Below are 27963 nucleotides of genomic sequence, written 5' to 3'. Positions count from 1 at the left end.
TGCACCTGTGGAACGGTCGTTAAGACACTAACAGCTTACAGACGTTAGGCAATTTAAGGTCACAGTTATGAAAACTTAGGACACTAAAGAGACCTTTCTACTGACCCTGAAAAACACCAAGAGAAAGATGCCCAGGGTCCCTGCTCATCTGCGTGAACGTGCCTTAGGCATGCTGCAAGGAGGCATGAGGACTGCAGATGTGGCCAAGGCAATAAATTGCAATGTTTGTACTGAGACGCCTAAGACAGCGCTACATACTGGCTACAGGGAGACAAGACAGACAGCTGATCGTCCTCGCAGTGGCAGACCATGTGTAACAACACCTGCACAGGATCAGTACATCTGAACATCACACCTGCGGGACAGATACAGGATGGCAACAACAACTGCCTGAGTTACACCAGGAACGCACAATCCCTCCATCAGTGCTCAGACTGTCAGCAATAGGCTGAGAGAGGCTGTACTGAGGGCTTGTAGGCCTGTTGTATGGCAAGTCCTTACCAGACATCACCGGCAACAACGTTGCCTATGGGCACAAACCCACCGTCGCTGGACCAGACAGGACTGGCAAAAAGTGCTTTTCACTGACGAGTCGCGGTTTTGTCTCACCAGGGATAATGGTCGGATTCGCGTTTATCGTCGAAGGAATGAGCGTTACACCGAGGCCTGTACTCTGGAGTGGGATCAATTTTGAAGGTGGAGGGTCCGTCATGGTCTGGGGCGGTGTGTCACAGCATCATCGGACTGAGGTTGTTGTCATTGCCTGCAATCTCAACGCTGTGCGTTACAGGGAAGACATCCTCCTCCCTCATGTGGTACCTTTCCTGCAGGCTCATCCTGACATGACCCTCCAGCATGACAATGCCACCAGCCATACTGCTCATTGTGTGCGTGATTTTCTGCAAGACAGGAATTTCAGTGTTCTGCCATGGCCAGCAAAGAGCCCTGATCTCAATCCCATTGAGCACATCTGGGACCTGTTGGATCGGAGGGTGAGTGCTAGGGCCATTCTCCCCCAGAAATGTCCAGGAACTTGCAGGTGCCTTGGTGGATGAGTGGGGTAACATCTCACAGCAAGAACTGGCAAATCTGGTGCAGTCCATGAGGAGGAGATGCACTGCAGTACTTAATGCAGCTGGTGGCCACACCAGATACTGTTACTTTGGATTTTGTTCCCCCCATTGTTCCATTTCTGTTAGTCACATGTCTATGGAACTTGTTCAGTTTATATCTCCGTTTTTTAATCTTGTTATGTTCCTACAAATATTTACACATGTTAAGTTTGCTGAAAATAAACGCAGTTGACAGAGGGCGTTTCTTTTTTTTGCCGAGTTCACATGTAGGTAGGGTTAAAAGTGACTAGGCAATCAGGATGTATATAATAAACTGTAGCAGCAGCGTGTGAAAGTGTGTGTGTGTGCATAGCATCAATTTGCATGTGTATATGTTGTGAGTGTGTGGGTAGAGTCCAGTGAGTGTGCATAGAGTCCGTGCAAAAAAACATCAACATAATAATAAAGGAGGTCAATGTAAATAGTTTGGTTAGCCATTTTGATTAACTGTTCAGCATTCTCATGGCTTGGGGGTAGAAGCTGTTCAGGAGCCTTTTGGTCTCAGTCTTGGTACTGCTTGCTGTGCGGTAGCAGAGAGAACAGTCTATGACTTGGGTGGCTGGAGTTTTGACAATTTTTAGGGCCTTCCTCTAATACTGCCTGGTATAGAGGTCCTGGATGGCAGGGAGTTCGGCCCCAGTGATGTACTGGGCCGTACACAGTACCCTCTGTAGCTCCTTGCGGTCGGATCTCAAGCAGTTACCATACCAAGCGGTGATGCAGCCGGTCAAGATGCTCAGTGGTGCAGCTGTAGAACTTTTTGAGGATCTGGGGACCCATGCCAAATCTTTTCAGCCTCCTGAGGGGGGAAGAGGCGTTGTCATTCTCTCTTCACGACTGTGTTGGTGTGTTTGGACCATGATAGGTCCTTAGTGATGTGGACGGTGAGGAACTTGAAGCTCTCGACCCGCTCCTCTACAGCCACGTCGATGTGAATGGGGGCGTGTTCGCACCCTCCGTTTCCTGTAGTCCACGATAAGCTCCATTGTCTTGCCCACATTGAGGGAGAATTTGTTGTCTCCCTCAACGTTCCTGTAGTAGAGAGATTACCCACAAATCAAAGTATTAGACAGTGAAGACACAGCCAGTATCTGAGGAGTCTGTGCAGAATTTGTGGTATTAGTCTCACCTCATGGATCTATTCAGAGAATGAATTCTATGGCTCTATCTCCTCTCAGGGAATGGGAACAATAATCCCGGCAGTTTAGCTGGAGTGTATTTCTATCTACTGCCATAAAAGCAGCAGTGTGAATAGAAATGGGATTCTCTTTCTAAATCTAGTTAATCACTCCAGGCTTTAACCTCCTACGTAACATAGTAAAACGGTGATGCCGTTCTCTCGCCTCTCCACGTCTCGGCGCTAACAGCACCTGTGACCAGGTGTGAAGAGTTCCACCTCGTGTCCTAGCCCTCTTCTTCCCTTGGCTCATGTAGTTACAGATTACGATTCAGAAAACTTTAATGTCCTCAGATGCAATAAAATAAAATGTATATTAAAAAAATCACAACAAATAGCAAAGGATGTTTACAAGCAAGTAGGTTGAGTAAGTGCAATGTCAAAACAGGCTGCATTGCAAGTTTTGAAGTGCAATTAGTCCAACATTTTGTTAAGTTGCAGAATTGCATTTGGAATAAATGAGTACTTGGCCCTATTATTTTTCTCTCTAGGAAGTTTGTACCTGTGGCCAGAGGGAAGGAGCTGGAATTTGGGGTGGAATGGGTGGGAATAGTCAACCGCTATTTTATTCGCCTTCTGCAGGGCTCTGCCCAGGTAGAGCGATGACCATTCTTGTTGCTGCCCATGATTTTTCCTGACTACCTTGCCCAACCTATTTTTCTGTGCGACCTTGATAACCAACAGGTCAAGCAGTAGAACAAAATGCTCTCAATTAATGATTTATAAAAGAGAATCATGATGGTTAGTTCAACATTAAAAAAGTGCAGTAGGAAATAGTCTCTGTTGGCCTTTCTTAAAATTAGCATCAGTACACTGATCGCAGGACAGATGGTTGTGAATGACTAGCCTAAGGTATTTGTACTTCTCCACTTTCAATGGGCTCACCTTTTATCAGTGATGGTGTGTGCATGGTAGACTTCCTTCGAAAGTCAATCACCATGTCCTTTTGTTTTTTGTTATTTTTCGAGTTTTAGATTTAGTCATAATTTAGAGCCGGTGCTTGCTCGGGTCTCATCCCCTTTGAGGAGACTGACCAAAGCAGTGTCGTCAGCATATTTGATCAGGTGGCACCCAGTGTTTCAGGACACAACCACTTGTGTTATCAGTCCCCAAGCTCTTTCATGCTCCAGTGCGTTTGAACACTCGATGTACGACTTCCTCATTGATGACAAGTGCACTCTTGGTTGCCATGACGTCCTCCTCCAGACAGGCTGGGGGAGCGGGGCCGCCCCTTGCTTCAAAGCGGGTGAAGAACTAGTTTAGTTCATTGGCTGTAGAGAGCAGCACCTTCTCGTCCGGGCAGGGTTCGAGACGTTGCCTCCCTTTAAAGGTGTTTGTCATATTCTTAATGCCCAGCCAGGCAGACCAAGAGTCTCCCTGTGACAGTGTCTGTTGCACCTTGTACTGGCATCTCTCCTTTTTAATCTCTTTGTTCATCTCTCTGTACCTCCTTTCTTTTGAGTTACGACAGTATGAATGTGAAATATAAACATACTGGAGCAAGTGCTGGTCAAAAAGAGTATGTGGCTGGGATGTTTTGATTCTGTGTTCTGGTTTCTATGTCTGACGGTCTTTCTCTCTGTTTCCCTCCTGCAGGGCCTTGTACACATATGAGGACAACAGCAATGATTTGACACTGGCATCATCAGGAGGTAAGCTAAATCTATAATATATTCATCCATCCATCCATCCATCTACACTCATAAATGTGAGGTTTAATACTCGTTACTATCGTGGAATGGAAACAAAACATGAAGCAGATTTAAGTTCTTTAGGAACACAGCCCTAATGTTTGAAACATTGTTGTCATCCAGAGTCACGTTTATTTATTTTCCAATGTGTATAGCACACAATATATATACCATTTTTATGTATGTGTCCAGTATGAAGGAAGTTAGAGGTGGTTTCTTGAGTAAATGCTAACTAGCATTAGCGCAATTACTGAAAGTCTAGCAGATACCTATAGAGCCAGAGGAGCACATATTAATCCTGTTGTAGAATTCATTGTGGTCAAAGGAACGACTAAAATGAACGAGTCACAGCAGGTCAAATGAACGAGTCACTCGTTTATTATGACATTTGGAAAAAAAGTTGTTCAAAAATAACGAATTGTTTGCGAACTGCACATCACTACCACCAGCTTGTTCTCTTGCCAAAATGACTAGCTAAGTTATAATATACAATCTTAGTGTTAGGCTTTCCCAAGGCAATTCAGAGAAACAGATGGTAATTTTGGTGCTCATAGAAAGGACTCATGAGTGCATTCAGCTGCGTGTTCCATGGTGAATTGTCTTCACAATAGACAAACAGGCTCATTCAGGGTATGATGCCATGTCATCTTGTAACTGTACATCAAACATAGTGATCATAAACATTGATACTGTATATGATAGGAGTTTTATGACATCGAAATGTGAAGTGCACATTTGGACTCACTGTTGTCTGGCTTGCTTGTGTGACATCAAAGCGGTATTTATTATAATCCTCAACGTCTCATCTTTCAAAATACATCAAGTCCTCTTAATTTACAGCATTTCCCTCAGTCAAACAACAACAAATACGCAAAGTTGCCCAATTAGGGGGAGGGATGGGGCAACTTCTTGTCGTGTGCGGTGCTTAAGTTCAGAACATCTGTCAGTCAAAACCCATACGGTGCTGTGAAGCGCACAGCCTGAGCTCTGACATCATGGGGCGGCAGGTAGCCTAATGGTTAGAGCGTTGGACGAGTAACCGAAAGGTTGCAAGATCGAATCCCCGAGCTGACAAGGTAAAATTCTGTCACTCTGCCCCTGAACAAGGCAGTTAACCCACTGTTCCTAGGCCGTCATTGAAAATAAGAATTTGTTCTTAACTGACTTACCTAGTTAAATAAAGGTAAAATAAAAAATGTATAGCATGTGCAGCTACTGCGATCCAATTTAGGCGCTTATCAGTACCCAAATCTGTCATTATCAACCTGTGTGTGGGTGTAAAGAGCCTGCAATTGACTAATAGAGGTTGGTTCACAAAGAAACGGAGGTTGGAACCAAAAATGTCTAACTTGGACTCATCGGATGTGTTTCTCGGCCCAAGCAAGTCTCTTCTTATTATTGGTGTCCTTTAGTAGTGGTTTCTTTGCAGCAAAGGCCTGATTCAGTCAGTTCCAGTACCATGTTTACAATGTGCAGGGATACACGAGTGATAGAGGTAGATATCAAATCAATTTATTTGTATTATTTTTTATTATTATTATTATTATTATTATTTTTATTTTTTTAATTTGATTTGAAATTTGATTTGAGATATGTATACAGGTAAGGTGACTAGGCATCAGGATGTATGATAAACAGAGTAGCATTATATTTTATCTTTGTCTGGAGGGGAAATGTGGCAGTAGAGGGCATACTTATTAGCTTTGAGGCCTCCATTGAAAGTGACAGCCAGCCATTGTTTTTGGTGTTAAGATTCCTGTTAATGAAAGTGTTCCATATCTCAGATACACAGAACAGTACCTGGTGCTGAGCTCTCACTGCTCTGTTTATTATGTCTGGGAGAGATGCTGGTTGGTTGGCCTTGTCTTCTTAGATCTACTGTTATGGAGGCTTCTAACAGCGCGTGCACACACACACACACACACACACACACACACACACACAGAATATGATTTATTGCCATGTTTGAGGAGAGGCAGACCATCAGTCATCCTATTGGTGTACTGTAGGTGGAGTGGGCGGGCTGGACCAGTGAGGCCTCACTCTGATTCGACAGATAGGCTTTCGGGTAGGTTTGAGAGTGTGTGATGCTGTTGGTGGCAGCTCTGTTTACTTGCATAAGAGTAGTCAGGTGTGAGTGTTGCATTTGTCGCATCATGACCCTGTGAAAGACGCAGGTGTGTGTCTGCACTCCACACCCCCACCCCACTTCACAAAGTCAGCTGCCTCGCCATCGCAATACCTTTACCATAGATTAGATTTTAATATTTCAACAGTGCCTTGCTACAGTTGACTGGAGATTGCCTATTCTCAGTGGACCTAAGCCTGCCATACTTCCAGACTACAGCTCTCCTCAGTGTAAGTCGTGGAGGACATGCATCTGCCCACCAACCAGCCAGAACTATCCCTATCAAGCTATTAAATGATTCCATTGGATGGTAACAGTGAGGATCATATAGGGCAGAGAGCTGCCTCTGCCTGGAGCAGTATAGCACTGAAGTGTGAGGCACTGGGGAACATAATGTGGAGGGCAGAGACTGGGTTAGAGGGTAACACAGGTCAGCCTGGAGAGTGGTATTGGTGGGATTTTTGTGGAAATCCTGCACCTCTCCATTTTTTTCCCCTCCTATTCCTCCCTTCCTACTATTCCTCTTCCACCTCCTCCCCTCCTCCTCTAGCTGGAGGTCTACCGGAGATCACAGTGACCTTCGACAATGGCAGGGTCATGTACGGCTTCTGCAGCCTGAAGGAGCCCACGGCCGCACTGCCGCGCTACGTCCTTATCAACTGGGTGAGTCGTGTGTGTATGTGTTTCACAATAAATAGAAATAAGAACACGAGAAAGTAAGCATACTATATATGGGGTCAGTCAGTTCCAGTACCATGTTTACAATGTGCAGGGATACTGGAGTGATAGAGGTAGATATGTATACAGGTAAGGTGACTAGGCATCAGGATATATGATAAACAGAGTAGCATTATATTTTTGGTCAGTATATGTCTATAAATATGTGGGTACAGTATACAGTACCAGTCAAAAGTTTGGACACCTACACATTTGTCTTTATCTTTACTGTTTCAACATTGTAGAATAGTAGTGAAGACATCAAAACTATGAAATAACACAAATGGAATCATGTAGTGACCTAAAAAGTGTTAAACAAATCCAAATCTAATTTATATTTGAGATTCTTCAAAGTAGCCACCCTTTTCCTTGACAGTCATCAAGGCAAAGGGTGGCTACTTTGAAGAATCTCAAATATAAAATATATTTTGATTTGTGTAACACTTTTTTGTTTACAACATGATTCCATATGTGTTATTTCATTTTTTTTGATGTCTTCACTATTATTCTACAATGTAGAAAAATATAGAAAAAATAAAGAAACTCTTGAATGAGTAGGTGTGTCCAAACTTTTGACTGATACTGTATGCGCATCTCTGTTTATGGGTATACACTGTATGTGTTACACATGCTTTCTCTCTGATGGCCCAAGCCCTCCCTCCTACCAGAGTGAAGCTTAGAGGAATAGGAGCTCAGGCAGTCTGAGACAGCCTAATGGGCTATCTGTCCCTATCCTTGTGGCAGGCCCAGACATCCCCTCTGGCTACTGGTCTCTATCACAGCACCTCTCACCACTCTGCTCTGCACTGACCCATATACTGTAGCACACAGCAGAATGACAATCAGGATTTAAATTTGCAGTAGCTAGTGCTTTCCTCAAATCAAAACCCTTTACATTGCGACATTGTAGCTAACTCATACCAAATACAGTATGAAGCGCTCATACATGAAGATTGGACTAAACTGCATGGGATAAGTATACAGCAAATGTTATGTATTTGTCACAATAGAAAATTGAGATGAAGGGAGGGAGAAGGCAGGAGAGAAGTTCGAATGGCCCTGCAGTGAGGGTATCTTGTTTGTTATTTCAACCCTTCGTTTTGGGTTCCTTGTAATTCTCAGGCACTGCAGTCGCCCATCAACTCCCCTCTCAAACAGGAAACTGAAAATATGTGCCGTTTCTTGTTGTTGTTATAAGCTCTATGATGTGATTTAATAGTAAAGTATTTAGAGCAGTTCTCCAGAGATGTTTCATTAACTAGGTGAATAGCCCTGAAATGGGTGTTATTTGACTAATTATTGTATTTGATCATTCTGTAGCAGCAGTACCAAATCAGTAGCCATGTGTTTTTATGGATGATTGCTGTTCCACTATTCTTTTTATGTAATCAGTGGCCACTGTGTATATTTCCCATTGTTTTCAAAAGGCCATGATAATGTCATCCTACCAGGAATTTTCCTTTTGAGGAACAACGCTTCATACATTTACTACTGGAAAACTGAACATAGAATTGTATTCAACTTTAAATTGGTGTCTATCTTGAGTCCTTAAACACACAACACATTATACACTAGATAGAGACCATCAACTCCTTTCAATGTGGTTACTTTGATTGATGATGAAGATTGTATCCTTGAAATGGGTGACACAGACACTAACCTGCCTTTCCTGTCTTCCCTCTTTGGCCCCTTCCCCCATTTCCCTCTCCTCTCCCTCTCTGTCCTCTCCTTTTCTCCTCTCCCAGGTTGGTGAGGATGTGCCTGATGCAAGGAAGTGTCAGTGTGCCAGCCATGTGGCTGACGTTGCAGAGTTTTTCCAGGTCAGTCTCACTGAGGTAAACCCAACTGCTACTCTAAGACTCTCTCCAAGACACATTGTTGAAACTGTTTATTAAAACTTCCCTGGATGACTAAATTAAAACATATTTCATGTCTGAATGCCATCTGCTTCTCTGCGCCCGTTTTGTTAGTGTCTCAGAGTAGGAGTGCTGATCTGGGATCAGGTCCCCTTGTCCATAATCTTATTAATTATGATGTAAAAAAGCAAACAGATTTCCTCGTCATTATGAATATGGGCCTATATTCTCCTCCAGGGTCCTTCAGTGATGCTCTTTTAATGACTTGGATCTAAAATATGGAGAGAAAGACTCTGTACTGTCATCTACCAGCCCGGCCAGAGCAGAGGCCTAGGGCCATTTTAGCTTCCTGTTGAGATTCAGCTCAGTGATTCTGGGTATAGGAGTGATTCCACTGGTCCGCCCACAGGATCAGTAGAGGTTGTGTGTGTGTATATGTATGGATGACTAACACAGCACTAATGTTATTGTGAACGGCCTACCGGCGCTAGGAGACAGATAAATTACAATTCTTTCTGCCTATTTATCCGTGGTGTCTCCTGAATAATTGGGGCGGCAGGTAGCCTAGTGGTTAGAGCGTTGGGCCAGTAACCGAAAGGTTGCTGGATCGAATCCCGTGCTGACAAGGTAAAAACCTGTCATTCTGCCCCTGAACAAGGCAGTTAACCCACTGTGCCCCGGTAGGCCGTCATTGTAAATAAGAATTTGTTCTTAACTGACTTGTCTAGTTACATAAAGATTTAAAAATATATATATGTGAAAGAGCGATGGAGATAAAGAGCAGAGTCTTTCTCCTGACTGTGTGAAGGCCTTGGAGCTGAAGGAATCCTGCTAGCCAGCCTCAGTCAATTGATGTGAAGTGTCTGTCACCTTCGCCTTAACAGCTCTTTTCTGTGGCCATCTGCTTGCTCACACTGGCCTTCGATTTAATGTGGGATTAGTTGGTTGAAAAGGCTCCCAGTTAGCTGGGAGACACGAACACTTGTCAGGTACACACATGCAGACAGGCTCGCACATACACACATTTACATACACACACAGGCAGACGTGTGTATGGTTTATCCTGTCTCAGATATCATCCTTATGCACACACAACAGGATCCCCACAGCATCATTCTCACTCCCACACACAACAGCCAATTTGATCTGTGTGTCTTCTATATTACTCTGGTTTCTGGGAACACGACTGAGACTGAGCGTACAAAACCTTAGGAACACCTGCTCTTTCCATGACAGAGACTGACCAGGTGAAAGCTATGATCCCTTATTGATGTCACCTGTTAAATCCACTTCAATCAGTGTAGATGAAGGGGTGTAGACAATTGACAATGGAGACATTGTGTATGTGTGCCATTCAGAGGGTGAATGGGCAAGCCAAATATTGAAGTGCCTTTGAACGGGGTATGGTAGTAGGTGCCAGGCGCACTGGTTTGAGTTTGTGAAGAACTGCAACGCTGCTGGGTTTTTCACACTCAACAGTTTCCTGTGTGTATCAAGAATGGTCCACCACCCAAAGGACATCCAGCCAACTTGACACAACGTTGGGAAGCATTGCAGTCAACATGGGCCAGCATCCTTGTGGAACACTTTCGACACCTTGTACTCCATGACCTGACAAGTTGAGGCTGTTCTCAGGGCAAAAGGGATGCAACTTAATGTTAGGAATGTGTTCCTAATCTTTTGCACACTCAGTGTATATGTGCATGATATTAAACACTGTTGGATGCTTGTCTTTTAGCTTCGATCAACAGTCTGGCATAAGTCTGGCATGGGGCACATATGCATTTCTCCCTCACCCCTCTTGACCTCCCTTTCCCTCTCTCTCTTGACCTCTCTTTCCCGCTCTCTCTTGCATCCACTTAGGCCATCTCTAGCCTTCCTCCCTCCATGACATAACCAATTTTATCCTTCCAGCCATGTGGCTCTAAAGCGTGTGTGTGTTTCCCCAATCAAAGGTTGTCAGAGGAGGCCTGTGCCCTGTAGTCTGACACTAATATAACCCCTGGGATCTTGCTCCTGTTACCGTGGGATACCATCTCACACAATCAATTTAAAGGGGAAGGGTATACTTCCATTGAAGAGGCGTTTTTTGCTTTTTTGCCCGCAGGGAGTCAACATCATCGTCAATGCCAGCACCATGGACGACATCGAACCATCCGCCATTGGACAGAGACTGACCAATGGGACGGCTTCGGTGGCCAGCCCCGTCCTCAGCCGTCTGAGAACCAGAGAGGAGGAGAACGGAGAGCTTGGAGTGGTACAGAGAGGGGTGGGATGGGTGGGTGGATAGGAGGTGGGGTGATGGTGGGGTGATGGAGGAGGTGGAGAGATGGAGGATAAAATGGAGAGCTATAAGGAGAGAGGTGGATTAGAAGGATGGAGAGAGAGTTGGTGGAGGGATAGATGCAGAGGGAGAGAGTTATTGAAGGAGTAGAGATGGGTTTAAGGGAAAGGGTGACAGTCTGGCAGGAGAGGGGAGCGGGTGTTCCCTTTTTCTCCCCAATTTCGTGATATCCAATTGGTAGTTAGTCTTGTCGCATCGCTGCAATTCCTGTACAGACTCGGGAGAGGCGAAGGTCGAGAGCCGTGCGTCCTCCTAAACACGATCCTGCCAAGCCGCACTGCTTCTTGACACACTGCTCACTTAACCCGGAAGCCATTCGCACCAATGTGTTGGAGGAAACACCGTCCAACTGGTGACCGGGTCAGCGTGCATGTGCCAGGCCCACCAAAGGAGTTGCTAGAGCGCGATGGGACAAGGACTTCTCTGCCGGCCAAACCCTCCCCTAACCCGGACGTGGCTGGGCCAATTGTGCGCCACCTCATGGGTCATCCAGCCGGGGCCGGCTGCGACACAGCCCATGATCGAATTTGGATCTGTAGTAACGCCGATGGAGTTCCTTTAGACCGCAGTCCCACTCGGGAGGACCTCGAGCTCTCTATTAGTGTGATGTGTGACACAAGGCTACAGCCATGTTACTGTTTTAGAGGAGAGGAGAGAGTGGGGGAGAGGGAGGGTGAGATTCAGAGAGGGAGACGACAGAGGGAGAGAGAAAAGCAAGAGAAAGAGATGGAACGGGCCTCTGAGTGAGGCATTGTTCATGTTTAGGAACTGAGACAATAGGCCTTACTGTGTGTTAGAGGGTTAATAAGGAATGAGTCACTCAGCTGGACAGCTAGCAGGCTCCTTCCTCATTCGCTCTCTGTTTATCTGGACACAACTGAAGTAGTACGTTAGGCTAGCCGCTACGCTAAAGATGCATTACATTCTGATAATGTTGGCAAAACATGACCACATGTTGAGGCAAATAACTAGAACTTGAAGGTTGAGATGACACTAACAAAATGCACTAGATCATGTGTTTTTGACAATGGGAAAGGCGGTTCTAGTATTCAACATGCTTAATGTCACACTGGGACTTTTGAACAACCTTGTGGAGAGCATCCACAGTGCCCTCAAAGTATTCACTTTTTCCACGTTACAGGCTGAATTTAAAATTGATAACATTTCTATTTTGTCACTGGCCGACACACAACACACCATAATGTCAAAGTGGAATTATGTTTTTAGAAATTTTTACAAATTAATAAAAAATAATAAGCTGGGGAAAAAAGCAGGAGTAAAAATGTGGTTAAAAAGTCACATAATAAATTGCATGGACTCTGTGTGCAATAATAGTGTTTAACCTTATTTTTTAATGACTACCTCATCTCTGTACCCCACACATACAATTATCTGTAAGGTCCATCAGTCAAACAGTGAATTTCGAACACAGATTCAACCACAAAGACTAGGGAGGTTTTCCAATGCTTCGTAAAGAAGGGCACCTATTGGTAGATGGGTACAAAAATAAGCTGACATTGAATAATAATAACATCGTCAGTGAAGAGCACCTTTTACCAGTCCTGTCTGGTCCAGCGACGGTGGGTTTGTGCCCATAGGCGACGTTGTTGCCGGTGATGTCTGGTGAGGACCTGCCTTACAACAGGCCTACAAGCCCTCAGTCCAGCCTCTCAGCCTATTGCTGACAGTCTGAGCACTGATGGAGGGATTGAGCGTTCCTGGTGTAACTCGGGCAGTTGTTGTTGCCATCCTGTACCTGTCCCGCAGGTGTGATGTTCGGATGTACCGATCCTGTGCAGGTGTTGTTACACGTGGTCTGCCACTGCGAGGACGATCAGCTGTCCGTCCTGTCTCCCTGTAGCGCTGTCTTAGGCGTCTCACAGACGGACATAGAAATGTATTGCCCTGGCCACATCTGCAGTCCTCATGCCTCCTTGCAGCATGCCTAAAGCACATTCACGCAGATGAGCAGGGACCCTGGGCATATTTCTTTTGGTGTTTTTCAGAGTCTGTAGAAAGGCCTCTTTAGTGCCCTATGTTTTCATAACTGTGACCTTAATTGCCTACGGTCTGTAAGCTGTTAGTGTCTTAACGACCATTCCACAGGTGCATGTTCATTAATTGTTTATGGTTCATTGAACAAGCATGGGGAACAGTGTTTAAACCCTTTACAATGAAGATCTGTGAAGTTATTTGGATTTTTACGAATTATCTTTGAAAGACGGGGTCCTGAAAAAGGGACGTTTCTTTTTTTTTCTGAGTTTATCTGCAGTTCATGTTCAATAAATTTGCAAACATTTCTAAACATGTTTTCACTGTCATTATGGGGTATTGTGTGTCAATTTAATTTAATCAATGTTGATTTCAGGCTGTAACATAAAGTGTGAAATATGTCAAAGGGTACAAATACTTTCTGAAGGCCCTCACCTTAGGGGTTCAAGTCCAGGCTGTACTATTCTCTCCATCTGAATCATAAATCACTTAGTGCTTTCTTTGCTCTTAATGTAAACGGCCTGATACTCCCCCCTTTATACGTGATATAGATAGAAGTTAAAGTTGTATAACTAATATAATTCATATCCAGGTAGTGGCGTACAATAAGTGATACGGTGTGTGTGGAACAGAAATATGACACTATGTCTAGTCTGACCCTGTTGGTTACAGGGTGGTGGGGTGGAATAGGATTTGGAATAGCACAGAACTGTGCCGTGGCTCTTTGACGAATGGTTGTAACCGACCACTTCCTGTTTCCCTCTGCTCTTTCTCTATTGGACGAATGTTCAGGGCACCGTGTACACCAAGACCAACGCAGAAATCGAGATGAAGAAGATCAATAGAGAGGAATTCTGGGAACAAGCCAAGGTAGGAAAGAACATGATTCCAACTGTGAAGGAAAAGCGGGATAGAAGAGGGAGGGGGGTTTGACTGGAACAAGGACTGGAGACAAGAGCAGCAGCAGTGTTATTCGTTCGTCTTTTTTCCCTCTACCTTTTCCTCAGACTAGTAGTGATAGCATGAATAGCGGTTTCAATTTGAGTGTGTGTAGGAGTAGGATCAAAACAAAGTCAAACCATGTCCCCTTCCTGAAGCATTGCCACTGGCCAATGAGACAGACTCATGCGATATGACATCAACTGCTGTCTGTCCTTTAGGTTATTTGAATTTGAATCATTGTGAGGGGGCGGCTTTGCCCTCTGCAAGTTAGACTCAACTCTGAAATGCAACTTTATCTGAGTAGATTTCCACTTACAAATTGCCTGTTGATTTAGCTTCCTCTCAATAGAAGGACCAAAGCCAAGTGTTCTGTTTTGCATTTCAGTCTTTGATGTTGTATGATGTAGTTACTAATTCAAAGGGATTATTGAAGTATTTAGAAGAATTTTTTCTTAAATATTTGATTTTTTGACAGGACAGATATCAGTACAGATAGGGAGACCGATGTAGAGAGGGGTACAGAGGGGCTCGAACCCCCGTCGCCAAGGGGGCATATGTGGTCCGGAAGTCGGAAGCTACACCAGACTCCAGCACAGTTATTGAATTATTAAACAAATAATAAAATATATTTCTTGGTTCTTTGTGTTTACCAGCGTGAAGAAGAGTTGAGAAAGGAGGAGGAGAGGAAGAAGGTTGCGGAGGAGAGGCAACGCTTTGAGGAGGAGAGAATGGAGCTGGAAAAGAAGGAGCAAGAGGATAGAGAGAAGAGGTACCGCGAAAGGGAGAGGCAAATTGAGGAACACAGGTGGGCTGCCGTGTCTTATGGGTAATGTGAAGTATCACTGTAAACTCTTGTGATTGGTCCATGTGGTAACTTTGTGTGTGTGGAGCAGAAAGAAGATGCAAGAGGAAGAGGAGGCCAAAGAGAGGACACGGAACCAGCCCCTCATAGTAAGTGTGTGTCAGGGCTGGGGTCAATTTGAATTGAAGGCTGTCAATTCAGGAAGTGATTTTTTTTATTATTTAAAATTCTATTTTTAAAAAACTTTTGACATCTTTTAATCCACAGTTTATTGAGAGGTCATTGAAAATAGATGTATTTACGTTTACTTCCTGAATTCATACAGTAGTAAGAGCCATGGCCAGTATTTGTACTCTTTAAGAAAGTGTGTGTGTGTGTATAGTAACAGAGTATGTACTGTATGCATACTCTTTGTTCTGTGCCAAAGAGGGTCTTGCCTTAGTTACTCCACATCACTGAAAGAGGCAGTCTGCTTTTAGAGTTAATTTCTGATCTAATTTTGAGACTAGTCATGAATCATTGATATTGTCTGGGGAGAAAATTAAGAAGAATCAAGAATTACCTTTCCTGTTTAAAAAAAATCCAACTTTAATTCAATAGTAGCATCAACATGAATATTTTAACCCTGACACAACATGAAACAAGATTTATTCTCCAAATATTGGGTCCCACAATGTTTTCACTTATCTCCTTCCTCTTCCCATTCCACTATAGCCACTGTTATTTTAAGACTCACTTCCTGCAAAAACAATACTTCTGTTTTCAGAACCCTGAGAACGCCTGCTTATATGTCTGTGTTTCTGTGATGGCTGCCATGCAGTGAGAACGTAATTCTGTACTAATGTGGCTGTATGAAATGGTCGACATCATCTTTTATGCTTCTGTATTGTTGTTTCCAGACAATCATACTGCAATTCTGCTAGTGGTGGATGACATCACTGTGATTTAAACATGTAGGCTCTGCTACCCCCTGCTGGATAGATGTAGAAGATATCAACTTTATACTCTTTCTCCTTGTATCTCTGTTTTTCTCGTGCTCTCTCGCTCTCTGCAGACAGCAGAACCTAGCTATGAGGATCTGGAGAAAGAGAAGAAGGAGACTGAAGTGGAGGTGGGTTGAAAAAACAGCATACAAACACTGCTACTACAAAACACAGTGTCACTGAAATGACTGATTTGTTGTACTATAGCCTGCTTTACTTTGCCATGATATAAGATTGTGTGTCCCACTTCTCTCCAGTGTTAGTAAGTTGAGACCGAGAGTAAAGCACATTGTATCTTAGACTCATGGCCTGTATATGTGTGTCATTGTGACAGTAGTACTCCTGGGTTTTGGATCTGTGTTAGTGGGACAACTCAGGCTACACTAGGATATGTGTCTCTTGACTCTGTGTGTAAGAGAAATGCTGTGTGAGAGTGTGTGTGCTCTTGTGGTGTGAGTGTTCTAGTTGTCTAATGTTGTACTGTATGTCTGTTTGTTGACAGGAGGCGAAAGCCCTGATTGCCCAGCGGGCGGACAATCCCAGGGAGTTCTTTAAGCAGAAAGAGAAGGCTGTGACCACTGGTGTGGACGTCTCTCCTGTCTCTATCCACAGGGCCGGTAAGACCGGGAGGGAGGGAGGGAGGGAGGGCGGGAGGATGTCTTTGGGTCACCAAAACCACCATTCGTCTTGTCATTCACCTCGTCGCCTGCCTCAGTCCCTGTGCTGTACTGTGTCCCCCCAGTGTGTCTGTTATCACTGGTAGTGGACAGAGCCCTTTGGACCCAGACAGCTGGATATCCCACAGAGATCTGGAAGCCAGGAGAACAGTTGGAGTAGAATTCAGATGAAGATGAGGAGTAATCCAGTTGAAGACAGATGAAGAAGAGAGACAGATTCTCTAGCAGTGTTCCCTTGCAGACTACATAGATGCGGATAACAAGTGGCACAAAGGAGACAGGTGGAGGTGAATGGAAACTGGAAGAAGTGCCTGACTCAGTGAGGGTCTCCATTCTGAAGAAGACTCCTGTCCACCTGCAAACCCAAGCAACCAAAGAATCTCCCTGAAACAATCTGTTTTTGTCTACAAGCAACAGCATATTTTCATAACGGACTATAGCCGCTGTGTGCATTCCATCTGAAGATACTGAACTGAATCCATGTTCAGTTCCTTTCTCCATCATTAATGAGCTTGGTGCAGAAGAACAGGGAGACAGATAACTTCAAAAAACAGTGCTTCTCATTTCTACTACATCACTACTTTGTCCACAGTGTGTCATCACACTGACCACTCTCTCTTTCTTTCTCTCTTTGACCTCGCTTCTTTGGTTTGATTCATGGCTGTGCGTCTTTGTCTTGTCGTCTGTCTCTCCATTCATCCATCCGTACGTTTTATTCCTCTGGTGTTTCCCTCTGTTCTTCCTCCGTGAACCTCTCTTGGGTGTCTCCTCTTCTCTCCTCACTAATGGGTTTATATGGGACCATGCCCATTCCCCCACAATCCTTCACTTCTCACGGGGATCCTCTTGGGCCTTACCTCGTTTTATCTTGACTTTCTCCTTCCTGTCTTCCTCCTACTCTCCCCTGTCTCTCTCTCTCTCGCCTCTGTCTCTCTCTCACTCTCTCCCTATCTTGTCTTTTCTTGTCCTCCCTGCGTCTGTATGTGTGTCGCTCCGTGTGTGTGTGTGTGTGTGTGTGTGTCGCCCTGGGCCCTGTCTTTTGTCAGGCCGTTTGGACAGCCCGTTACCAGGCCGTTTGGACAGCCCGTTCTTGAAGCAGCAGCACAGTCCCAGCGAGCCCAGTCCGCCCCCCCTCTGCACCCCGCCTCATGCGAGGCTGCAGCCCGCTGCACCCGGTAGGTACTGTACAGGAGGAGGAGCAGGGAGGACATGGAGACCCCCCCTCAGCCCCCCCACCCACCCTCACAGGACCACAGTAGAGGACACTCACCCCCAATCCTTCACCACGAACCCCACCCTAAAGCTGCTGTGGCAAACTCGACCTCTCTCCTACCCCATCCTTTCTCACCCCCGCTAGCTCAGCACTACTGTTAGCTAACCTGGGCCTGACATGCTCTATTCTATTTTGAGTCCTTGGTGCGCATGTGATATAGATACCCATGGTAAAGTGGACATTGTTGGGACTGTCTGTAGGAGATGAGTGGCTGTGCAGTGTGCTAAAACCCACGGTGCCCTGTGCTAAAAGTCCTCCCAGTGTGATGACAGATCCCATTACAGGCTGTGTCTCAGTCAGTCAGCCCGCTCCTGGTTTGGCCTCTCTCTCTGCACTCCCACTCTGGTGCACTGTGCTTTTAGTTGTCTTGCTGATTTTCTTAAATGTATTTTTAATTGTATTTATTTATTTCACCTTTATTTAACCAGGTAGGCTAGTTGAGAACAAGTTCTCATTTACAACTGCGACCTGGCCAAGATAAAGCAAAGCAGTTCGATACATACAACAACACGTAGTGACGCCTCTAGCACTGAAAATCAGTGCCTTAGACCGCTGCGCCACTTGGGAGCCCCCTTGATGATGGCTGTATCTATCAAAGAGCTGTGTTGATCATGGCCCTTAGTTCTGCCTACTATTGCCTCTTATATATCCTATCACAAATGAATCTTAGTACTAACTACCCTAACGTACTAACACACTATCTTGTCAACGGCTTCAAGTCTTCCATTCCTTTCACGCCAATGATGTTTACTCCATTATTCCTCTGTCGCAATGTTTATGTTGTCCACTGAGGTCTGATCTTTTATCCAGGGGTTGTGGGGATGATAGTATGGTTAGGGGACTAGTCATAGTAAACCCTATTGGGCAGGCTTTCACCTGGAGGAGAATTATCCAAACCTGCAAACAGTAGGTTCCATGCTTCATTACTTGTTTTGGCGATCTCACTTCGTGTCCACCTTTACCCCCTTCTCCTTACCCTGTTTCTGCTCTCATGCTACTCTTGGACTGTGATGCTCTGCCCGTACACACATACCTCGCGTACCTCCTGAACTATGACCTGTGAGTGTGTGTCGCCGTCGAGCTGCTCGTTCATTTGTGTTGCCTGTGGTCTCTGGGCTTGTGTTGTGGGCCCTGTGTGACCGTTATGGATGTTACCTCTGACCTATGTGGAGTATTGTACTGGAACTGTACTGTCTTTCTTAATGTTGTGTGGTCTGTCTGTGAAGGCAGCTCTGGTGAGGGTGGCCAACCAGTTCCAACTAGTTCCTACTAGACCCAACACCCTAGATATGTCATAAAAGTTTTCCTGCAAATGGATTCCTATACCACCATGAAATTCAGCCTGTACTTTTCACCTCTGCATGTGAAATATTGCCCCCCTTAAATTGAAACTGTGTTTATAAATGGTTCAGCTTTGATAAGGACGGGACAATATCCTATCCTCTCTTCTTAGTATTTAAAGACCCCTAGATTAGTAGTGAAGTGGGAACCCCACCAAAGCAAGATGCTGTAGTCACTGTATATCATCACCAGTCAGTTATCTTTATGTCCTGTTGCTCCCAGTCACAGTGATGTTGGTCATTATCAATGGTTTGTTTGTTGGTGCTTTGGCTCTTAGTAATCACGAGCACGTTCTGTTATTGTGTCCGCAGTTCCTGGTCTGAATTGAATGGAAGGGAATTGTGTTTGGTGTATCAGCCTGTATAATGTGCTGGGGTTTATTTGTTGAATGGATATTAATTCTTTGTCATCGAGATTCGCCCTCCTCAGGTCAAATCTCCCAGGTCATTCTTTGCAATGTGCATTACAGACAGCAGAGAATAACTAGCTGACTGAAAAACCGATTTATCCACAAATCACTTAATGTGTCAATTTGATGGACAATACACACATCCACAGTGTATCCTGGGGCATGGTTATATCAGTCAAGACAAAAAACAAAGGTAATCCTCCACACACTATTGCTGCTTTCAGGTGAATTCATTGTTTAGATCAAGACAACATCACCATGAAGATCTGACTGTCTTTTTGCTCGAGGTGTTGAAGGATGCCCCTAAACCCAGATCTAGGATTAGCTTACTTTAACTCCGCGCTAATCATAATCATCGGATGTCTGACCTGTATCAGTGGTTAGGGGCAACTTCTACCTACAGTACTGATTGAAGGCCGTGTATTGTAGAGGAGAGAAGATATAGCCCTTACGGAGTAACTGTTGCTGCAGCTCATGCATGGGAATATCACTGTTGCTTCAGCTATATGCACAAATGCCTGCTGGGAAGGACCCAACGCTTCACCGCCGCCAGTGATGTCACCCATGCGTCAAATGATCTCATCCCCAGCTGCATTTGTGCTTTAGCAGATATACAGCTGCTGTTGCACCATTCAAGTCGCTATTGAAATGAATAACTACACCATTGTCATCTCCAGTGTGAAATTGAATTCAGTGTTCAGGCTAGCCTGATTGTGCTTATTGTGACCAATGGTGGTATTTCATTGTGTTCATTATGTGATTTTATGGTGGCGTTTTGACTGTGTTTAGTATTTGGTTGTTTGGTAACATTTTTGAACATGCTTGTGCTTTTGATTGTGGGGTAGTGCTGTATTTGTATTGTGTTGGTGATTTGAATGTGTCATTTTGATTGTGAGTGAAGGTATTGCACAATGGTGATGTTGGGTGGTGATTATGGGAAGTTCTGGTGGTCTTCCCTCTCAATGTGTGTTATCTGACCTTCCTCCAGATGGTGATGATGAAGGGAGCTCAGACCACAGCATGGGGACGTCCCCAACACCTATCCCTAAAATAGTCACCACACCCATCCAGGAGGCAGAGGACGACAGCCGGAACGAGTGGGGTAAGACTGGACAGAGTTGTGTTATACTGGGGCCTAACAAGGACTTAAATAGTTGATTTCTGTTTGATTATGTTGCTATAGGCTACTTTGTACATGGTTAATGTTAGCATTTAAAACTATTGAGAGCCCTGGCTCTGTTGGCACTTTTTTTTATTGAACCTTTATTTAACTAGACAAGTCAGTTAAAAACAAATTCTTATTTACATTGACGGCATACCCCGGCCAAACCCTAATCCGGACAACGCTGGGCCAATTGTGCGCCATCCTATGGGACTCCCAATCACAGCCGGTTGTGATACAGCCTGGCTATTATTTATCCCATACAAAAACACACACACCCACACACACACTGGGACTGTGTTTGCCCAGGCCTCATTTGCCTTCACAGATGGCTGGGCTTCCCCTTCTCATGTCTCTAGGCCCCAGTGGCACTCTGATACATATACTGTAGACTATGGGGTATTGTGTGTAGATTGATGAGTGCGGGAATTATGTCATCCATTTTAAAATAAGGCTTTCCGAATGAATGCGCTGTACATATTACGGACCCAGTATATTTTACAATATTTATCTTTTGTTTGTTTTTAGTCCCATCCTTAAGCTCCATTCAACCCCTCCCATCTATCTCTGAACCCCTCCCATCTATCTCCGAACCCCTCCCATCTATCTCTGAACCCCTCCCATCTGTCTCTGACCATTATCCACTTTTGATTTTTATTTGCCATATATATTTCCGCTGTGATGTTTCACAAAAGTTCTGAACCTTTCTATTCTCATAGTTTCTACAGATTGTAAATGAAAGCAAATTTTTTCGCTAAGAGTATTATTATATTATCGATTGATTGAGTGTGACTTTTCAAATCCCCCAGCAGTGCTATTTGCAGTTAGCTCCAGGTAAATGTTTCAATTCTTCAGCCATTCCTGAACCTGCGACCAAAAACAAGCTACATATGGGACAGTACCAAAACAAATTATCTAATGATTCTGTCTCTTCACAGCAAAATCTGCAGAGCCAGGGTGGCGGTATCCCCCATCTCCAGTGCCTTCGGAAAGTATTCAGACCCCTTGACCTTTTCCACATTTTGTTAAGTTACAGCTTTATTCTAAAATTGATTTTAAATTTAAAAAATAAAAATCCTCAGCAATCTACACACACTACCCCATATTGACAAAGCGAAAACAGGTTTTTAGAAATGTTTGCAAATCTATTAAAACAAAAAAAAAGAGACCTTATTTACATAAGTATTCAGACCCTATGCTATGAGATTAGAAATTGAGCTCCGGTGCATCCTGTTTCCACTGATAATCCTAGAGATGTGTCTACAACTTGGAGTCCACCTGTGGTAAATTCAATTGATTGGACATGATTTGGAAAGGCACACACCTGTCTATATAAAGTCCCACAGTTGACCGTGCATGTCAGAGCAAAAACCAAGCCATGAGGTCGAAGGAATTGTCCGTAGAGCTCCGAGACATGATTGTGTCGAGGCACAGATCTGGGGAAGGGTACCAAAACATTTCTGCAGCATTGAATGTCCCCAAGAACACAGTGGCCTCCATAGTTCTTAAAAGGAAGAAGTTTGGAACCACCAAGACTCTTCCTAGAGCTGGCCGCCCGGCCAAACTGAGCAATCTGGGGACAATGGCCTTGGTCAGGGAGGTGACCAAGAACCCAATGGTCACTCTGACAGAGCTCCAGAGTTCCTCTGTAGGGATGGGAGAACCTTCCAGAAGGACAAATATCTCTGCAGCACTCCCCAAATCAGGCCTTTACGGTAGAGTGGCCAGACAGAAGCCACTTCTCAGTATAAGGCACATGACAGCCCCTTGGATTGCCAAACGGCAACTTAAGACTATCAGACCATGTGAAACAAGATTCTCTGGTCTAATGAAACCAAGATTGAACTCTTTGGCCTGAATGCTAAGTGTCACGTCTGGAGAAAACCTGACACCATTCCTACGGTGAAGCATGGTGGTGGCAACATCATGCTGTCTGGATGTTTCTCAGCAGCAGGTACTGGTAGACTAGTCAGGATCGAGGCAAAGATGAACAGAGCAAAGTACAGAGAGATCCTTGATGAAAACCTGCTCAGGACCTCAGACTGGGGCGAAGGTTCACCTTCTAACAGGACAACGACCCTAAGCACACAGCCAAGACAACGCAGGAGTGGCTTCGGGACAAGACTCTGAATGTCCTTGAGTGGCCCAGCCAGAGCCCGGGCTTGAACCTGATCGAACATCTCTGGAGAGACCTGAAAATATCTGTGCAGCAATGCTCCTCATCCGACCTGACAGTGTGAGAGAGGATCTGCAGAGAAGAATGGGAGAAACTCCCCAAATACAGGTGTGCCAAGCTTGTAGTGTCATACCCAAGAAGACTCGATGCTGTAATCGCTGCCAAAGGTGCTTCAACAAAGTACTGATATAAAGGGTCTGAATACTTGTAACATGTATGTATGTATGTATATATATTTTTTTTTATTTTTTTATACATTTGTAAAAAAAAAAAAAAAAAAAAAACTTTTAATCAATTTTAGAATAAGGCTGTAACGTAACAAAATGTGGAAAAAGTCAAGGGGTCTGAGTACTTTCCGAAGGCATTGTATATAACGTTCTATTGGTTGCATGAATTTTGTATTATAATTTAAATGGAAAAATTTGTAGTTTTGACTCAATCTCTTCCTAACTATTTTGCAATCTGTATGGCACAGCTGTCATTTTTTTGGCACTTAAAATAAACTGGTATACTTTTTTATTTATCACAATTTTCTTGAAACAATTTTGGTCTTTAATGCAGGGCCGACAGACAAGTTCCTTTCTTTCTCCCCCTTCCACTTGCCTCTTCCACTTTTGCGGTAATGCTTTAATTAGTTGGTTGTAATTTTGGGTAGAGCAGACGTTTCCATATATTTTGGTCAGCTGCATGTGACAGCTCCACCAGTCCTCTTTATGATATAATTTACAAAGATTGTACTGTTTTTAAAAAAGTTTTATCAATTAGTATATTTGAGTTTAACCATAATATTTTCTGGTGGATTAAACTGAAATTGCAACCAACTTTCTATAGTTTGTTTTAAAAATGTATGATCGTTGGACTGTTTCGCTTTGTCTCCTATCAGGGCTTATTGATAACAACTTTTGATAACATTCCCTCTCTCCCTCCCCTCCAGGTGAGCCGAAGCAGCAGCCAGGCCCAGTCCAGGAGTCCACCCCCACCAAGCCCATTCAGAGCGTGGCCCCCCAGACCCGCCCAGACTCCCAAGCCCCGTCCTCAACCTCGGATGACTACGACCCCTTCTCAGGTTTCAGGCCCCTTCCCGCACCCACCGCCGCAGACCCCCTGGTGGACCTATGGGACAGCAGTCCTGCCACAGGCTCCGCCCCCTCTCAGGCCCTGCCTCCTGGAGGGCGAGTCCAGCCCCTGCTGAGCTTCGACGAGATGGGGGACGTACCATTCTACCCGGGGGGCCACGGGGGTGCTGAGGACGAGCCCTCCAGCCTGGTGGACGTGGCTGGGACCCACGATATGACCCTGAGCTACCAGCATGCACTGCAGCATGCTTCAGATGACACTCAGCTGATGACCAATGGGGAGACGCTGCTCAAAGAAGGGACTCAGGTCATTACGACATATTACATGACTTGGCAGAACTTGACATTATGTTAGTCTTATGCCATGTAGTTACTTTGAAACTACTTTGATAACCAGAATGTAATTAACATTGAACACATTTTCCTGTATTTCAGCTTGAATTTCATATCATGTGGGGTTTATGACTTGTTGTGAATTGTTTACTTTGTATGCATGTATTGCATCTCTCCTTTTTCTGAAGTCATAATATTATGGGCCACAAGGTGGCAGTAAATGCATTCTACATCGGCAGTAGTGAGTGATACTGGTTACCTAGGAGAGAGAGGATGGAAGTCTGTTCTGTGTTCCTGATATGGAACAAAGATTGACACACACAGAGATACACAGTACAGCACTGGATTATACAAATTGCCCCAAGATAACCCAAACTGTACTGTACATGCAGTATTTGTTTGAACTGTGTACCCTTGTGATGGCATAGCTGGAGGAAAATGTCTATATGCTGAGACAATACTGTTATTAACTAATCTGTCTGCCTGTGCAGGCGAGCGAGGGTTACTTCAGCCAATCGCAGGAGGAGGAGGACTGCTCTGCTAAAATGACCCCAACGCCAGTGTTTTATAACAAGCCACCAGGTGAGCGTCATGTTTGGCGTAGTCAGAAACACATTATTTAAGAACTGCTGTCACACTTCTTCGTGAAGACAGTCTGATGTATGATGATGGTTACGGTATGTGGTTGTTTCTGCCCCCTTCTGTGACATATTTTAAGACACCCTTGATGAAAATACTAAAGCGTGTGTGTGTGCAAAGATTGACCCAGTGGATTTGTGGATGTTTATCTATGCACTGTGTGTGTACAGAGATTGACATCACATGCTGGGACACGGACCCTGTAATGGAGGACAGCGACTAGACGATGGCGGAGTAGTACAGTCCGGTGGAGGGAAGTAGAAACAACGCATCATCAACGACCAAACTGATTTTTTTTAAAGTAATAATAAGTCTTGCATTAAAAAAAAATCTGTATAATGTTCTAGAATAAAGCAAAAAAATGTTAGCCGCCGAAAAGGTTGTCGAGTTATTGTTAGAGATGCTAATTGGTTGATGAGCTCTTGTTTTTTTATTTATTTCTTAGATTTCTCCTTATTTGCTATGCAGAGTAAATAGCAGGGAGTGAGAACTACTTTCTTGCGTACTTATACACACAGCTCAGTAGCTCACGTCTGTGTCTTTTACAGCAGATATGACCCCTGTACCAGACAGGTAGCCTATTAAAAGGTAGAGCAAACCCTTTTGTGACCAATCACAATTATTCCTACCACAGCCCCCTCCTCCTCTCTCCCCCAACCCTGTGCCCCACCTTCCACCCTCCCTAGTGCCAAGAGTTGCCCTGCTCTGGCCCTAGCTTTGGCCCTCTCCCCTGAGGCCTAGGGGACCTAACCTCAACCCTCCCATTCTGGGTAGCTGGTTGGGGATAAAAGTGGGCACGGTGCCTGGGGGAAGGGTGAGGGGGATCAGAGAGAAAATGGTGCCAAGTGTAATCCTGAATATTTCAATGTGTCAGTTTGGCCATGGGGTCTTACTCGTAATCCACTGTAGGCAGATAGAGGAGGAGCGGGGAACCAGACAAAGGCATGGCGGACATCATAGTACAGGCTGGGATAGCAGTACTATTGTACTATATCATAGTAAAACCCTAAAATATATATATATATATATATATATATATGTGTGCAAGTCACTTTGAAAAGGAATATCTATCGTAGTTTCTTATTGTTGTGATGGTTGGCATACACACATTTTCCCCTAGTCTGTTTTTCTGCTGGGAAAGTATTACTGCTATCCCAGCAGAAAATCAGACTAGAGGAAAATGTGTATGTTTTTTACTAACTATTAAAAGTGTACTAGAAATGAATATTCAGGATCTTTGAATCATGGCCATAGCTGTAGTCTCGTTTTGTTACGTCTCCAGTGAAAACTAGGCAATAACTATATCTAGAGTACTCAGATGGGAACGAGGACATTCGTCACACGTTGTGGCACTATGAACGGAACAGTGTGTCTTGTACTAAGGTTGTTGGAGAGCTGCCACTGTAGTCTCTGCTTTATAACACGATGCCCTTATTTTCAGTAGACACAAATTCACTCTTTTGCATTCCATCTGTTTAAATCTCCCTCGTCCTTCTTTTAAAATGATGTAGTTCACATGCACGCCCCCTTGATGGCCTCAGAGGCACTATTGTAATTCTACCGTTGGGACTATGTTGTTTTTGTACAGGTCTCATTCCCTGCTTGACTTTCACCCAGTCATCTCAGTTCTGATTTGACCCCTACAGTCTAAATGAGAAACAGTACAGTAGACTAGCTTCGCCAGTAGGCCTTAGAAATTATTTTGATCATCAAGACTCATTATCCTCTTTTATTAATGTTATTAATGCTCCAATGTTTAGAACAGATGGTTATTGACGTGAAACCCCCCCCCCCCCCCCCCCCCCCACGGCTTGCAGACTGTCTGTCTCAGTCTTCCTTCATATGATCTAGAGGTTGTTTCTTATTGTTACTGTTCAAGGGTAGTGTCATTTCTGAGATTCCACACCTCTGATCTGATTCTAAATAAATCCTGTCATTTTTATTCATAGAGATAGAACAGTTCTATATTGTTCTATCTCTCTGTTCTTACCACAGAGTTCTGAGTGGGAACCAGCAAGCAATAAGAAAGAAAAAAAACAATGTCGTTTTTTTGTTCTGTAAATAGCGTTTGATATTTAGTAATATACAACTAATGATCGACTAACACTTTTTTTTGTTTGTTATTGTGGCCCTTATGATTATGACACTTTGAATTGAGGCTTGTTGTGGGATTGAGTGAGATTTTTAAATGAAGTTTCTTTGAAGAGAGATTTGAAATGTGAGTTGTGGTGGGATACCATATCCCTCGCAGCCTTTTCTGTATATGAGAATCACCTAATGCTTGGTAAGAGCCGACCAACCTGCATCTTTAGCAGTAACTGACACCGTTTCCACATAATTTCAATGTTTACTTCTTCACTCTGATAACCTCCTGGTTAGTGATTATTATTCTCTCCCTATTGCACTACTAGGAGACTACTACTCTACTACTACTACCCCTAATACTCGCCCCAAAGCAAGGCTTAGCTGTTCCTTGTCTTAACTGATCTCTTTTTATTTAAAAGATAGAAATAAAAAGATTCTCTTCCCTCTTTTGCGTCCGCTTCTCACACTCTGTTTTTTAAATAAGCGCAAGATCTTTTGTGACATGCTAAGTGCTGATGTATGTTAATAAAAGACTTAAAAACCTCCAAACGATGACTTCAGAGTTTTGATTTTTTTTTTTTTTTTTTGCCCACTTCTCCCCAATCCAGTTGTACAATTGGGGCTGCAGGTAGCCTAGTGGTTAGAGTATTGAGACAGTAACCAAAAGGTTGCTGGACCGAATCCCTGAGCTGACATGGTAAAAATCTGTCGTTCTGCACCTGAACAAGGCAGTTAACCCACTGTTCCCCGGTAGGCCATCATTGTAAATAAGAATTTGTTCTTAACTGACTTGCCTAGTTAAATAAAATAAAATTATAATAAAATAAAATCCAATGCACTTGAGCACTGAAATATTATCATGACTTAAGGAGGAAGTGCGAAGGGAAATGCTAGTATTCTAGAATTAAATAGAACATTAGAATGAACATTGGCATCCCTGCAACGTGACTAAAATGACATCTGTCTTGGTCAGGGAATCTTATAGCATATATTGTTTTTTTTACATTTAAATGATCTAGCAATCAAATAATCTCTTTAAAGCAGGTAT

The 27963-nt window shown here is 44.0% G+C and overlaps 1 protein-coding gene across 2 annotated transcripts in view; it reads left to right on the top strand.

Moving 5' to 3' along the window:
• Positions 1–27464, top strand: part of LOC120030532 (drebrin-like) — a 93647-nt gene extending 66183 nt beyond the window's left edge. Inside the window, exons 2-14 of one of the 2 annotated variants that reach the window (XM_038975950.1) lie at positions 3886–3941; positions 6659–6771; positions 8571–8645; positions 10789–10938; positions 13810–13887; positions 14613–14764; positions 14853–14910; positions 15816–15872; positions 16247–16361; positions 20433–20546; positions 23717–24165; positions 24683–24773; positions 25001–27464. In XM_038975950.1, coding sequence (XP_038831878.1) covers positions 3886–3941; positions 6659–6771; positions 8571–8645; positions 10789–10938; positions 13810–13887; positions 14613–14764; positions 14853–14910; positions 15816–15872; positions 16247–16361; positions 20433–20546; positions 23717–24165; positions 24683–24773; positions 25001–25053 — 1561 coding nt within the window. In that variant the 3' untranslated portion in view covers positions 25054–27464. Of the gene's footprint in view, positions 1–3885; positions 3942–6658; positions 6772–8570; positions 8661–10788; positions 10939–13809; positions 13888–14612; positions 14765–14852; positions 14911–15815; positions 15873–16246; positions 16362–20432; positions 20547–23716; positions 24166–24682; positions 24774–25000 lie in introns of both variants that reach the window. The other variant, XM_038975943.1, reaches the window with a different exon arrangement.
• The last annotated feature ends 499 nt before the right edge of the window (positions 27465–27963 follow it).

The sequence above is a fragment of the Salvelinus namaycush genome, chromosome 3 (genome assembly GCF_016432855.1).
Source record: "Salvelinus namaycush isolate Seneca chromosome 3, SaNama_1.0, whole genome shotgun sequence".
Taxonomy (NCBI): Eukaryota; Metazoa; Chordata; class Actinopteri; order Salmoniformes; family Salmonidae; genus Salvelinus; species Salvelinus namaycush.
This window is presented reverse-complemented; position numbering and strand designations above follow the sequence as displayed.